This window comes from Palaemon carinicauda, chromosome 4 (assembly GCF_036898095.1).
Source record: "Palaemon carinicauda isolate YSFRI2023 chromosome 4, ASM3689809v2, whole genome shotgun sequence".
NCBI lineage: Eukaryota > Metazoa > Arthropoda > Malacostraca > Decapoda > Palaemonidae > Palaemon > Palaemon carinicauda.
In genome coordinates, this window is record NC_090728.1 from 100,578,643 (window position 1) to 100,592,248 (window position 13,606).

Consider the following 13,606-nt stretch of genomic DNA (forward strand, 5'->3'; position numbering starts at 1 on the left):
GTATTGGAATTATGTTTTAAAATAGAGGGATGGACATATTGGCCTTATGTGAGACAAATATAAAAAGGAACAGTGAAGTGATGTTTGGTGAAGTGACTGGTAGCATGTCTGGGATTAAAAGGGGAAGAACAAGAGAGGGTGTGGCTTTATTGCTGAGTGAATGAATGACAGGTAAAGTAGTGGAATGGAAGGAGTTATCATCTAGGTTAATGTGGGTAAAGGTTATCTTGCGTAGGGAATGCCGAGCATTTGCTAGCACGGATGGGCCAGGTTGTGAGAAAAGTGAAGAAGAGTGGAATAAATTCTGGAATTAATTAACTAGGTGTGTGGAAGGACTGGGTAGAAGGACTTATGTGGTTGTGATGAGTGACTTAAATGCCAGAGTGGGTGCTGGAGAGGTAGAAGGTGCTATTGGGAAGCATGGCATACTAGGTGAAAATGAGAGTGGTGAGAGAATGGTAGATATGTGTGTTGAACAAGAAATGGTGATAAGTAATGGTTTTCCAAAAATACATGATAATAACAAGTATTCGTGGGTAAGAGTGGCAAATGGAAGAGTGGTACAAAGTGTATTAATGAATTATGTGTTGATAACAAGACGGATATTTGGAAGTTGAAAGATGTGCACATGTTTAGGGGTATGGCTAACGGTATATCTGATCATTTTTTAATTGAAGGAAAATTGGCTGTAGCAAAAGAGTGGGGAAATAGATTATGGAGATGTAAAAGGAAAGTACTGAAGGTTGAAGAGTTGATAAAACCATAGGTAAAAAGTGAATATCACGAAAAGTTGGAAGTAGCATATAGCAGGGTGAAGGTGAGAGAAACTGGAGATCTAGGGGAGTGGAAGTTAGTAAAAGAAAATTTTTTTGAGATTGCAAAAGATTTGTGTGGCATGAGGATTATTGGAAGCAACATGAGGAATGGTAGTTAATGGTGGAATGAAGGAATGAAGAGGAAAGTGGAAGAGGAAAGGGGGAAATTTGAAGAATGGCTGCAAAGTAATAGTATAAAGAAGTATGAAAGATTGTCATGTAAAGGAGAAAATTTCACATTAAATAAGGTGATATGTGTATTTGATGAAGTATTTTATGAGTTTTATTCGTTAGTTAAACGATAGAGAGAGAGAGAGAGAGAGAGAGAGAGAGAGAGAGAGAGAGAGAGAGAGAGAGAGAGAGAGAGAGAGAAAGAGAGAGAAAAAAAAAGAGAGAGAGAGAGAGAGAGAGAGAGAGAGAGAGAGAGAGAGAGAGAGAGAGAGAGAGAGAGAGAGAGAGAGAGAGAAATGAGAAAAAAATAATTAGAGTGAAGTGGTACTCGAAAGCCAATGTTTGTGAAAAGTGCTTATGTCACTTTTTGTTCGCCAAACATATTGAGTGACTCACACAACAGAAATGCATGCCTGCCGGGAAGCAGGAAGTGACATATGACGTTACCATTACGTCAGAAGAAGGGACCAATAGAACACAAGAATAGTCACATGACGTGACGCAATTGCAACACCCTTGTTCTGGGCTATTTAAGCTAATAACGCATAGAAGAGAAGCGCTCTTTCCTACAGTAAACCGCCATAGTCGGTTTATACAAGATTGATCATGAGTGGAAGGTGAATCAGTTGTTGTTTGCGGATGATACTGTATTGGTTGCAGACTCAGAGAAGAAGCTGGGTCAATTAGTGACAGAGTTTAGAAGGGTGTGTGAGTTAATATGGGTATGAGTAAGGTTATGAGACGCACGAGAAGTGGGTTGGTGCTAGGTTGAATGTCTTGTTGAATGGAGGGTTACTTGAGGAAGTAGATCAGTTTAAGTACTTAGGGTCTGTTGTTGCTAAAAATGGTGGAGAGGAAGCAGTTGTATGTCAGAGAGTGAATGTAGGATGTAAAGTGTTGTGGGCAGTGAAGGGAGTGGTAATGAATAAAGGGTTGGGAATGAATGTAAAGAGCGTTCTGTATGAGAAAGTGATTGTACCAACTTTGGTGTATGGCTGTGTGGTATGAAAGTAATGGAGAGACAGAAATTGAATGTTTTTGAGATAAAGCATCTGATGAGGATGACTGGTGTATCTCCGTTTGATAGGGTTAGGAACGAAGTAGTGAGGCAAGAACGGTTGTAAGATCGATTAAGCAGCTAGAGTGGATATGAATGTGTTGGGGGTGGTTTGGTCATGTAGAAAGAATGGAAAATGGCCATCTGCTGAAGAAGGGGATAAATGCAAGAAGTGCTTGGAAAAGTACAAGAGGAAGGCTAAGGTTTGGCTGGATGGATGGAGTGAAGAAAGCTCTAGGGAATGAGAGGATAGCTGTGAGAGGGGCAAAAGAGTGTGCTAGAAATAGCAAGAATAGCGATTGTTGCAAAGTTCTGGTAGGCCTTGCTGCTTATTCTGGTTACCTTGATGACCGCTGAGGTAGCAGTAATGTGGGATTCAGCATATGAAGCTTCATTTGTAGTGGATAACAGGGGAGGGTGGGCTGTGACACCCTAGCAGTACCAACCAAACTAACTGAATCCCGTTTCAGGCTGGGAGGAGCAATGAGAAGAAAAGTCCACTTTCGTTCTCTTTTATGTCGGTAACCCCACCCTCACAAATTGGGGGAAGTGCCTTGTTATTTATATGTATATATATATATATATATATATATATATATATATATATATATATATATATATATATATATATATATATATACTGTATATATATATATATATATATATATATATATATATAGATAGATAGATAGATAGATAGATAGATAGATAATTCATCAAAAAATATTAAGAATTTACAAAAATGCCAGAAATGCTTTCGAATGCTGACGGAAACGCGGCTGGGGCCTGTTTCGTTTTTCCCATAGTCTGAAGTATGGTGCTACGAGCGCTCCCAGTTCTCGTATCTTGAAATTTTCCTTGTATGTCGAGCTGAATCTCCACACAAATTCTACCTCATATCTCAAAAGTTGTATGTAGATACACTCATAACTCGAGGTTCAAGTGTACAAAATCTGCTATATTTGGCATTGGGAACTTATCAGAGTTCGTCACCTTATTCAGTCTACGGTAGTCCACATACAACCATATACTGCTGTCCTAGCGGAATAGGACAAGGGGCGAAGACCAAGGAGAGAGTGCCTAGTTCATGCAACTCCTTGCACTGGTTGTTGATGCCGATGGCGACAGGCTTTACAAACTATCAGACCCTCTGATAAATGCATGTTCATCATTATTATCATTATTATTATTACTAGCCAAGCTATAACCCTAGTTGGAAAATCAAGATGCAATAAGCCCAAGGGCTCCAACAGGAAAAAATAGCCCAGTGAGGAAAGGAAATAAGGAAATAAATAAATGATGGGAACAAATTAACAATAAATCATTCTAAAAACAGTAACAGCGTCAAAACAGATATGTCATATATAAACTATTAACAACGTCAAAACTAGATATGTCATATATAAACTACAAAAAGACTCATGTCAGCCTGGTCAACACAAAAACATTTGCTCCAACTTTGAACTTTTGAAGTTCTACTGATTCAACTACCCGATTAAGAAGATCATTCCACAACTTGGTAACAGCTGGAATAAAACTTCTGGAATACTGTGTAGTATTGAGCCTCATGAATGAGAAGGCCTGGCTATTAGAATTAACTGCCTGCCTAGTATTACGAACAGGATAGTATTGTCCAGGGAGATCTGAATGTAAAGGATGGTTAGAGTTATGAAAAATCTTATGCAACATGCATAATGAACTAATTGAACGACGGTGCCAAAGATTAATATCTAGATCAGGAATAAGAAATTTAATAGACCATAAGTTTCTGTCCAGCAAATTAAGATGAGAATCACCAGCTGAACACCAGACAGGAGAACAATACTCAAAACAAGGTAGAATGAAAGAATTAAAACACTTCAGAATAGATTGATCACCAAAAATCTTAAAAGACTTTCTCAATAAGCCAATTTTTTGTACCATTGAAGAAGATACAGACCTAATGTGTTTCTTAAAAGTAAATTTGCTGTCGAGAATCACACCTACAATTTTAAAAGTCATACAAATTTAAAAAAACATTATCAATACTGAGATCCGGATGTTGAGGAGCCACCGTCCTTGACCTACTTACAATCATACTTTGAGTTTTGTTAGGATTCAACTTCATACCCCATAATTTGCACCATGCACTAATTCTAGCTAAATCTCTATTAAGGGATTCACCAACCCCAGATCTACATTCAGGGGATGGCATTGATGCAAAGAGAGTAGCATCATCTGCATATGCAATAAGCTTGTTTTCTAGGCCAAACCACATGTCATGTGTATATAGTATGAAAAGTAATGGGCCAAGAACACTACCCTGTGGAACACTGGGTATGACATTCCTATACTCATTATGGTGCCCATCAACAATAACTCTTTGAGGTCTATTACTTAAAAAATCAATAATAATCCTAAGAAACGACCCACCCACTCCCAACTGTTTGAGTTTGAAAAGAAGGGCCTCAGTATTAACACGGTCAAAAGCAGCACTAAAATCAAGGCCAATCATACGAACTTCCTGACCACAATCAAGGGATTTCTGTACAGCATTGGAGATTGTAACAAGGGCATCACATGCTCCAAGGCCTTTACGAAAACCAAATTGCAAATTAGGGAATAGATGATTGCCTTCAGCAAACCTATTAAGACGTTTTGCCAGAAGACGTTCAAAAACTTTAGATAATATGGGAGTTATGGAAATTGGGCAGTAATCAGTTGGACTTGAGCTACCACAAACACATTTACATGGAGTAACATTACCAATTCTCCAACAAGTGCTAAAAGCTCCTCTTCTTGCTAACTTGCACAAAATAACAGATAACTTTGGAGCTAAGAAATCTGCTGTCTTTATGAAAAACAAAGGAAAAATACCATTTGGGTTTACACCTCCATAAGCATCAAGGTCCATCAACAGAGCTTTAATTTCACGAGATCGAAAAGCTAAACCAGTGAGTTTAGCCTCAGGAAAACAGGAATGAGGAAGTTCAAGTTTTTCATTACTCTGTTTACTGTCAAAAACATCAGCCAAAAGGGTTGCCTTTTCCTTTGGCCAGTGAGTGACTAAGCCATCTGGTTTAAGTAAAGGAGGAACTGTTGCATCAACACCAAAGAGTGCAGATTTAAGGGTAGACCACCATTTATGTTCTTGAGTTGTACCAGAAAGGATTTCTTTTATGGTTAAATTGTATTCCTTTTCAGTTGAGACATATACTCTCTGAGCAAAAGCTCGAAGCTGAGTATAGTTATTCCAGATCAAATATGATCATACAAGTGAATGCATATTGGTATGCTTGAGCACTCTCCAGCATCATAGTCACCAGTACTGATGACAGCGACGCATCTGACAGAACTGATCCTTCTGAAAAGAATCTAGTTCGTCTGAGATGGTGTCATGTAGAATGAGAATAATTATATCGGGGTTAGGGAGCAATGCCACATAACCTCTTGGGAAATGATAACAACAAAGAGATCCAGACAATGACTAGATGTTATCATAAATGTCAACAAGACTCCTTTTAACCCCTTGTTGTACTCCCAGATCGAGGGGAGACAGGGACGAAGGCCAGCAACCATGTCAAGGTACTACCATCGTAAAAAAGTCAAAGAAAAGTCATTACTCTCGAACGGCTCTGCCACCACTGCCCACAATGCCGTTTAATAAGAAGAGATCCTTTCAATCTGGGATTGGGATAGTTAGTTTGACTCAAAATCATATCCAGTTGTGTGTCATTCTGTGTCCGCACATACTTTATTATAAATTATTCAAGATATTAAAGTCCAGTAGTGCTCCCCCTTTCCCCTCTCTTCACTTAAACTGGGTAACTAGTCAGTGTAACCATAATTAATTAAAAACTCATGATTGTATTCACCTTGTGAGTTCTTTTCAATAAAGCTGTTCTCTTTGAAAGTAACGTTTCTGAATCCTACAACTTCTGAAATTCATTCTTTTCACATTAGCATTATTTAGCAACTAATATAAACATTACATGTGACAGGTGGTGGTAGCTTAGTGGAATTAAAAAGAACAGCCACTGTTACTGTAAAAATGTACAAAATGAGTTACGATGAACTTGACTTATTGGAGGTCAAAGCGAATGATATAAGAGGATTTACCACTACATGGAACCAGCGAAAGGAACAGCCACATGCACAGAAGAAGAAGAAGAAGAGTTGGATGAAGATATAGTAACAGTACAAAACAAAAGCCCAGACTTCAGGGGTAGCACCCAACTGTGACTGAAAGAAGAAACTAACATCAGAACGATGCAGATAATGGGAGTTTTTCTCCCCGTACTATTATTTGAAAGAAACATTTATAAATACAATTGAGGCTGTAACATCGGAAAGATGCTGAACAGAGAAAACGATTGTTCTGACGAAATAGAAAATAAGAGACACCAAACCAGCTTCGTGGGAAACACTGAAACATCATCTCCAGCTGAAACATAGGCTTCACAACGGTACCCCTTCACAAACATCTGGGCAACTAAGTGCCAACAAAAAGAAAAGAAGAAACACACTACAAAGTTTTATACATGAATCGCCACAGAGATAGACGATTTCGTGGACAGCAATGACGCTCTGGAGGACTTGAAGAAACCGTGGCTTCAAAAAATTATGAAGACATTACCCTCCTACACGTGTGGCAAGTTATATCAATCCATCCAACTGGAGAGGGCCATCTAGAACGTCTGGACATTGATGACAGGGACAGCTGCGGGGAGGGGCAGCAGAAAAGAAAGACCGACAGAAAACAGCCAGGGGGAGAGACAAACCCCATTCCATCAACATCAAGTAAGGCGGCCGGAAACTTGCAATGCCCGGAAAGGAAGCCACCGAGGCAGGAGCAATGCGGTACCAAAGTCTGCCACAACTATGAGAGACACTTCACGAGGCATTGTCCTTACCTAAAAAGGATGATACAATGTTACACCTGCGGGAGATGGGGACAATAAGCTCACGACTGTGGGAGCGTTCGATATCCCGCTGCAGGAACACCAGCACCTCAATTCGCCATCAAAAGGCCGAGACCCATATGTGACCCCACTTTATTATCCACAGCAGCCGTTGGGGTTTCAGCAACCACCCCAACAATGGAGATCTCCGCCACCCGACTAACAGCAGTTGGCATCTTGGCAGACACAGCACGCCCAAGGAAGTCAGGGACAAACACGTGCCTTGGAGGCACCCCTGAAGCGACAACAGTAGGCCGAGAACCTACGGCAGCACCGCAATAACCAGTCCTCCCAGTAAAGTTTCCCTCAGCGTTGCTGAGCCACATGTAAGTGTGGCCAAATTACAAAATGTAAATTCTCTTAGATGTCAGGTGGTTGGCGGGGATGAACTGTATACTAATGCCTTTTGAACACAGCCGTTTGAAATTGCTAATGAAAAGTTTGTTCATGATTTCTGTGTCATACCTAATTTAGAAATTAATGGAATTGATGTCATATTTGGCATTGATGTTATTTGCCAGTTGGAGATAAACACTTACTCACTTGGGAGAATTAACAGTAACTCTTAGAGGTCAAACACTCCCCATTAGAGGGTCTGTTACAGTTATAGCAATTTCAATAGAACCTGCTAGTAACGTAATTGACAAATATGATTCTTGAATCTACCATGAAATATACAGCTGTGCGCTCCACCACGTTATTTAAATTAGATATTTGCAAGAAAGGTTTAATTAACGGCATATCCATTCTTGCTTATGTGTAGATTTTGAAGATCATATAACTTCTGCTTCTTTAGTGGATGTTGAAGATAAGAAAGGTAAAAGTAGTGCTTCATAATTTTGCATCTGTTATCCATTTCAGACCCCATACTACCTCGCTTTTTGCAAATGTCTTTAAACCAACAATCGGATCAATATGACTTTGGCACATCATATTTGAGACCGTCCCACAACCCCCTATACTACAGTATAGTGCCAAGTGTCTTTCATTATGAGTATACTCTTGGCTTTGAAGAGAGAGAGAGAGAGAGAGAGAGAGAGAGAGAGAGAGAGAGAGCGTGTATACGAGAGTGTATGAAACACGTTCGGTACAAAGTAATTTGTGAGCCAATTCATGTTCTTCAAGTACCTTCGGGACATGAATGTCTTTTCTTATATTTACATGGAGAAACTTTGTGTACAGATGTAAATTCAATGCTAGGACAGATTTTGAAAGCGCTATAGTTAATCTAGGACACCTTTTATTCATGCCCTTCATATATTTCTGTTTCATTCACCACAGCAGTTGCGCTATGGAAAGAGAAGGGCTTCGCTTACCTAGTCAAAGAAAAAGGAAGAGTATGGAAATCATTATTCAAAATCATTCAAAATTTTATATTCCAGTCACCCCTAGAGATTTAAATGTCAGCCGAATGTTGGTCACCTTAATTTCACAAGAATTAATGCAATGTCTCTCTGTAGTCTAGCGTGGTACGATTCCCACGTGAACTTATACACTTCTTACACTAGATTAAACTAGGGAATCATTGGCATTTCATTAGCTGTAGTTTGTGTTGTATAAATGCTACTGCTGAAGTAGATGGTTTCCACAAAATGTATTCAGAGTAGTATCCGCAGAAAGTGAGGATGAGGAGTTATCATCTCGAGATATCTGTTTATATAATTTAAACGTTATCTTTGTATCAATGTTACTTTTAATGATAATAATAATAATAATAATAATAATAATAATAATAATAATAATAATAATAATAATAATAGTTGAATTATGATGATAATGATAATAAAAGTTAGAATTATTGATGATAGTTCTAAATATGGATTTCATTATCATCATGATCACCATCTCCATCATACTGGCATACAAGAAACAGCTAATGATTTTTAAGTTCAAACAGTAGGAAAATTAGTTTAAGTCATATTTGAAAGAAAGGCTATAGGTCCAAACCGAAAATTTCTTGCAGATTGCTTAAGTTAAATTTACTATCGTAGAAGAAATCTTAATCATAACATCAAGATCCCAGAATGTTTCTGACATGTAAACAGGAAAATTATTCTTCAATGTATAACAGATTTCCAATGCTTGCTTACCAGAATTCAAGAAATGTCACAGGAGGTTTGCTCAAGTTAGATAAAAGAAACACAGAGATGGTGAGAACGAAATATGCAATGGAAAGTGAAATGTCATTGGAAGGAGAAAGGATTAATGAGGTAGAATCATTTAAATACTTAGGAACTAATACAGGGTCTTTAGAATTGGAGTTTATTGAAAGATTGAAAAAAGCAAATCAGGGATACGCTAGCTTAAGTAAAATTTGGAAATCAAATCGCCTGAAATTACATATAAAAATCAGGCCGTATATCAGGTTTAGTGAGATCGGTGTTACTGTATGGACTCCATGAGTCATGGTAACACAATGTAACTATCTCCAACAGATTTTATATATTTGAGAAAAAAGCCCTCAGAAGAATATTGGGAGTTAAAGGGAAAGACAGAATTAGAAATTAAACTATAAGAGAGATTACTCAAGTGCCATAAGTGGATGAGGTCATGTTGACGGGTATATGGAGATGGTTTGAGCATGCTCTTCATACTCACCACACTGATTAAGAAAAAAAAAAAAAACGTATTCTTAATCGAAAAATTCTACATAAAATTATGCTGTTCTCCGTTGCATTTCAGTAAAATACAGACGACAGTAATTTCTACCGTACTTTGTTATTATCTTTTACGGGTTGGTGACCGTAATATCACTACTTAATGCCTGGCAACATTTATTCCAGGATTTTTACCGTTTTTTACGGCAAATTTTTAACACTGCAAGAGAGATTAGTTCTGCAAATGTTTATCTGGGCTCCACAAGGTACTAGAAGAGTTGAAAGACCCAGACCTACATAGCTGAGGACCATTAAGTGTGAATTTGGAGATCATGAATGGAGAAGTATAGAATTAAAAGCTCAAGATAGAGATGACTGCTGAAATCTAACCGATGCCCTTTGCATCAACAGGTGTAGGAGGACATGATGGTGATGAAAAAACGATAGCTAGCTTTCTTACAATATTGGGAGATATACCTTCAAGAATCAAAATAATATCAGTAAATGTCAAGTCGTTACGCGGATAGAGGGAATGAGATCAAATAATCAGAACTGACTCTGCTTCACTGCAGCCAAACTTCATGCAGGTCTACGCAATACAAAACTTGATTCTTTCAGGGCTCACAAGGAAAACTTGCCGATCTTTTACTGGGCAACAGAGAGGTCAAAATTACATCAGTAAAAGGTGCATCTTTTCATTCCCAACCTACCGCTATGTAAGTTTTCATATTAAAAAAGAGGCCCACAACTACATAATGACTTTTCCATGCATAGGACACAAGTTTCAAGGATTGGAAATGATTCAGTAAGATTTTATTACAACATAAATAGACAGACTTAATTGCACAATGGAAACAATACAAAAGAATTTTCTTTGATTGACAAATTGAATTTATTTCAACATTATGTCATATCAAAATTTTGTACTTTTCTTAAAGTAGATATGGTATTCATTCGGCTACAGAAAATAATCTAAAGGCTATAAGATAAAAAGCACTTAATCATACATACTATCTTCATCTTGGCATACAGTCCTAATCACTGTAAAAATGTACTAATAAAACAGGTAAATTTATACCATTCAGTATATATATGAAATATATAATATATACATATATATACATATATATATATATATATATATGTGTGTGTGTGTGTATATATATATGTATATACATACATATATATACATACAAATATAGATATATAATATTTATATAATATGAAATACATATTATGTAAAAAGCACTTAATCATACCTACTATCTTCATCTTTCCATACAGTCCTAATCACTGTAAAAATTTACTAATAAAACAGGTAAATTATGGCATTTAGTATATATATGATATATATAATATATAGATATATATATATATATATATATATATATATATATGTATATATATACTGTATATATATATATATATATATATATATATATATATGTATGTACATACATATATACATACAAATATAGATATATAATATTTATATAATATGAAGTACATACTATGAATATATATATATATATATATATATATATATATATATATATATATATATATATATATATGTATGTATGTATGTATGTATATATATGCATACTTGCGTTATTCTTATACATTTCTTAGCAGATATATGAGTACATGTTTGCAGAAACAACATAAAACTTAGTTATTGAGTTATTTAATCCTTGATCAAACTCATTATGTAATAGAAAAAGAGGTAAAAGAGAGTAATCATATTGAGCCATCAAGTTGAACATGGATTCTCGTCTCATCGACCATAGGGAAATCCACCTGAGTTTTGTGGAGGTTTGCACACGTGTTCTTCCAGACATCTGTCAAAGCAGCATTTGTCAACTCCGAAACATTTGCTGTCATTAGAACATGTTTGCGGGGGCCCGCTTCTCACAGGTGGGCACTGTGGTCTTACAGGAGGGCATTGCCCAGGTTTTACGATTGGAAGTGTTTCAGGTTCATGATTCTGTTCGCAACAGTAAGCTTGTTTTTCGGGTGTTCGACACCATCTTCGACAGGTCTGAGAGGAACCAACTGGGGGTAGGCCTACAATCCCACCATTCCCGGGTAATATCCCTCCACCAATGATTGCGGGACCTGGGTTTATGGCTCCTGGGTGTCCTCCTAAACCTGGGTTTATGGCTCCTGGGTGTACTCCTAAACCTGGGTTTATGGCTCCTGGATGTCCTCCGAAAGCTGGGCTTATCTCTTCCAAAATTGCCCCATGACCTGGATTTACTCCTCCATGAATTCCTCCAAGCCCCGGGTTTATGGCCCCTGGAAGCCCTCCAAGACCTGGGTTTAGCCCTCCTGCAATCCCCCCATGACCTGGATTTATTGCTCCTGGAAATCCCCCAGGACCAATTCCAGAAAGGCCTCCACCAATTGCTCCTCCATGAATTGGATTGACATGTCCACCTAAAACCGGTTTCACAGGTCTATGACCACCACCATAAGATCTCTTGAGCCGGAGATTGAGAGCTTTGCTCAGACTTCCAGTCAGGTAGGAGTGGTCTTCATTTTCATCTGCTAATGTAGAAATTGACAGCAGGCAGAGGATTAGCACTTTCAGTTCCTGGAAAGAAACAAAATAGTCGTGAACATAAAATCAAGCAAATTTCCGTTTTATATATAAAGATCAGTTTGGTGTTACTTTGCATTTCAGATAAACATTTAAAAAAAAGTATTGTTTGGTCTTTGTGATTTACTATATTTTGTGATTTCTAGCTATATATATAACGAAATTGTAACTGAAACATGCACATTATTTTTGTTCTTGATTTATTAAAAAGATTAGCTTCTCAATTGAGTATCGTTAAAACTACGGAACTTATAAGCTTATATTTTTAGAGTAAAAGTTTATACATTATAAAGTATAAAACTTATTAATTAGAATAATTCAAATATTTCTTATTTGTTGAAAATATTTGAAACGAAAGACCATTAAAACTAAGAGTGAAACATCTCTAATTTATTAGTTAACTAGAATGCTGTTGCAAATCTTAAAGAGATTTTTTGCAAAATTATTGGATAGGAAGTCTGAAGTACAGTCATCTTTGCAAGGTCAGATGATAAATTATAGATATGGAATTTCAAAATTAGAATTTATTAGAATATATAAGAAAAATAATTAGTAACAAAATTAACTATTATAAAGCAATGTCTGAAAATGAAAGTTTAAACAAATTTACATCAAAACTGAAGCTTTTTTTTTTTTAAATAGCCTCTTCTCGAGCTTTGCAAAAGGATATCTACCCTCTTCATCTCAGACTCCCATGGTAAAAAAATCTAAGCAGTCATCACACATGAACTAAGATTGACCTAATACTAAGGTTTCTATTATAAAATTAATGAATTATAAGAATCATGAGCATAGCCTACAATTTTCAAAGACTATTAATATAATACTGGAGAGAAATTATATATCAATTGAAGAATCTTGTTTATTTATATGTTTTCATATAAACATCACTATCACTCCAAAATTTCGCTAGACTTTCCTATGGATATGTAAAATTTCATAACGAATATTGATTATTTTGTGACATTACTGAGCTTTCAAGAAGAGTAACAATATCCAAATAAATTATACATATATAAACTAAAAACTTCAAAATAATAAGAGGAAGAGAAATAAGAAAGAATACTGAGCCCGAAATAAGATAGAATACTGAGTAAGAAAACTCTAACCAAACACAATGGAAGACCATGGTACAGAGGCTATGGCACTACATAAGACTAGAGAACATTCCACAACTATGAAAAGCTCTGCAATACTTTTAAATGGCAGAGTAGAGTTCTTATAGCAGCTCTGTAACCAACTGGGCCTAGTACTCTGAACACCAAAATTGTGAGCACTTCGACTAACCTTCATGGTGGGTTCTCAGTTGGCGTATGCGGGGACTGTGTACGAACTGGTGGCTTTCTTCTCTGTCTCTCCTTTATGTTCGAGAGGGACCTCCATAGCCATTCTCTTTCCATCTCCTTGCTCCTCCCATGCAGATA

General features: G+C 36.8%; 1 protein-coding gene across 1 annotated transcript; it reads right to left on the reverse strand.

Moving 5' to 3' along the window:
- Positions 1-11,290: 11,290 nt before the first annotated feature.
- On the reverse strand, positions 11,291-13,490 carry LOC137639141 (elastin-like). Its single transcript, XM_068371449.1, has 2 exons — positions 13,470-13,490; positions 11,291-12,176 (listed from the first exon to the last, which is right to left on the reverse strand). Exons 1-2 carry the CDS (start codon positions 13,473-13,475, stop codon positions 11,358-11,360), a joined length of 825 nt encoding a protein of 274 aa, XP_068227550.1. The 5' UTR covers positions 13,476-13,490; the 3' UTR covers positions 11,291-11,357.
- Positions 13,491-13,606: the final 116 nt, after the last annotated feature.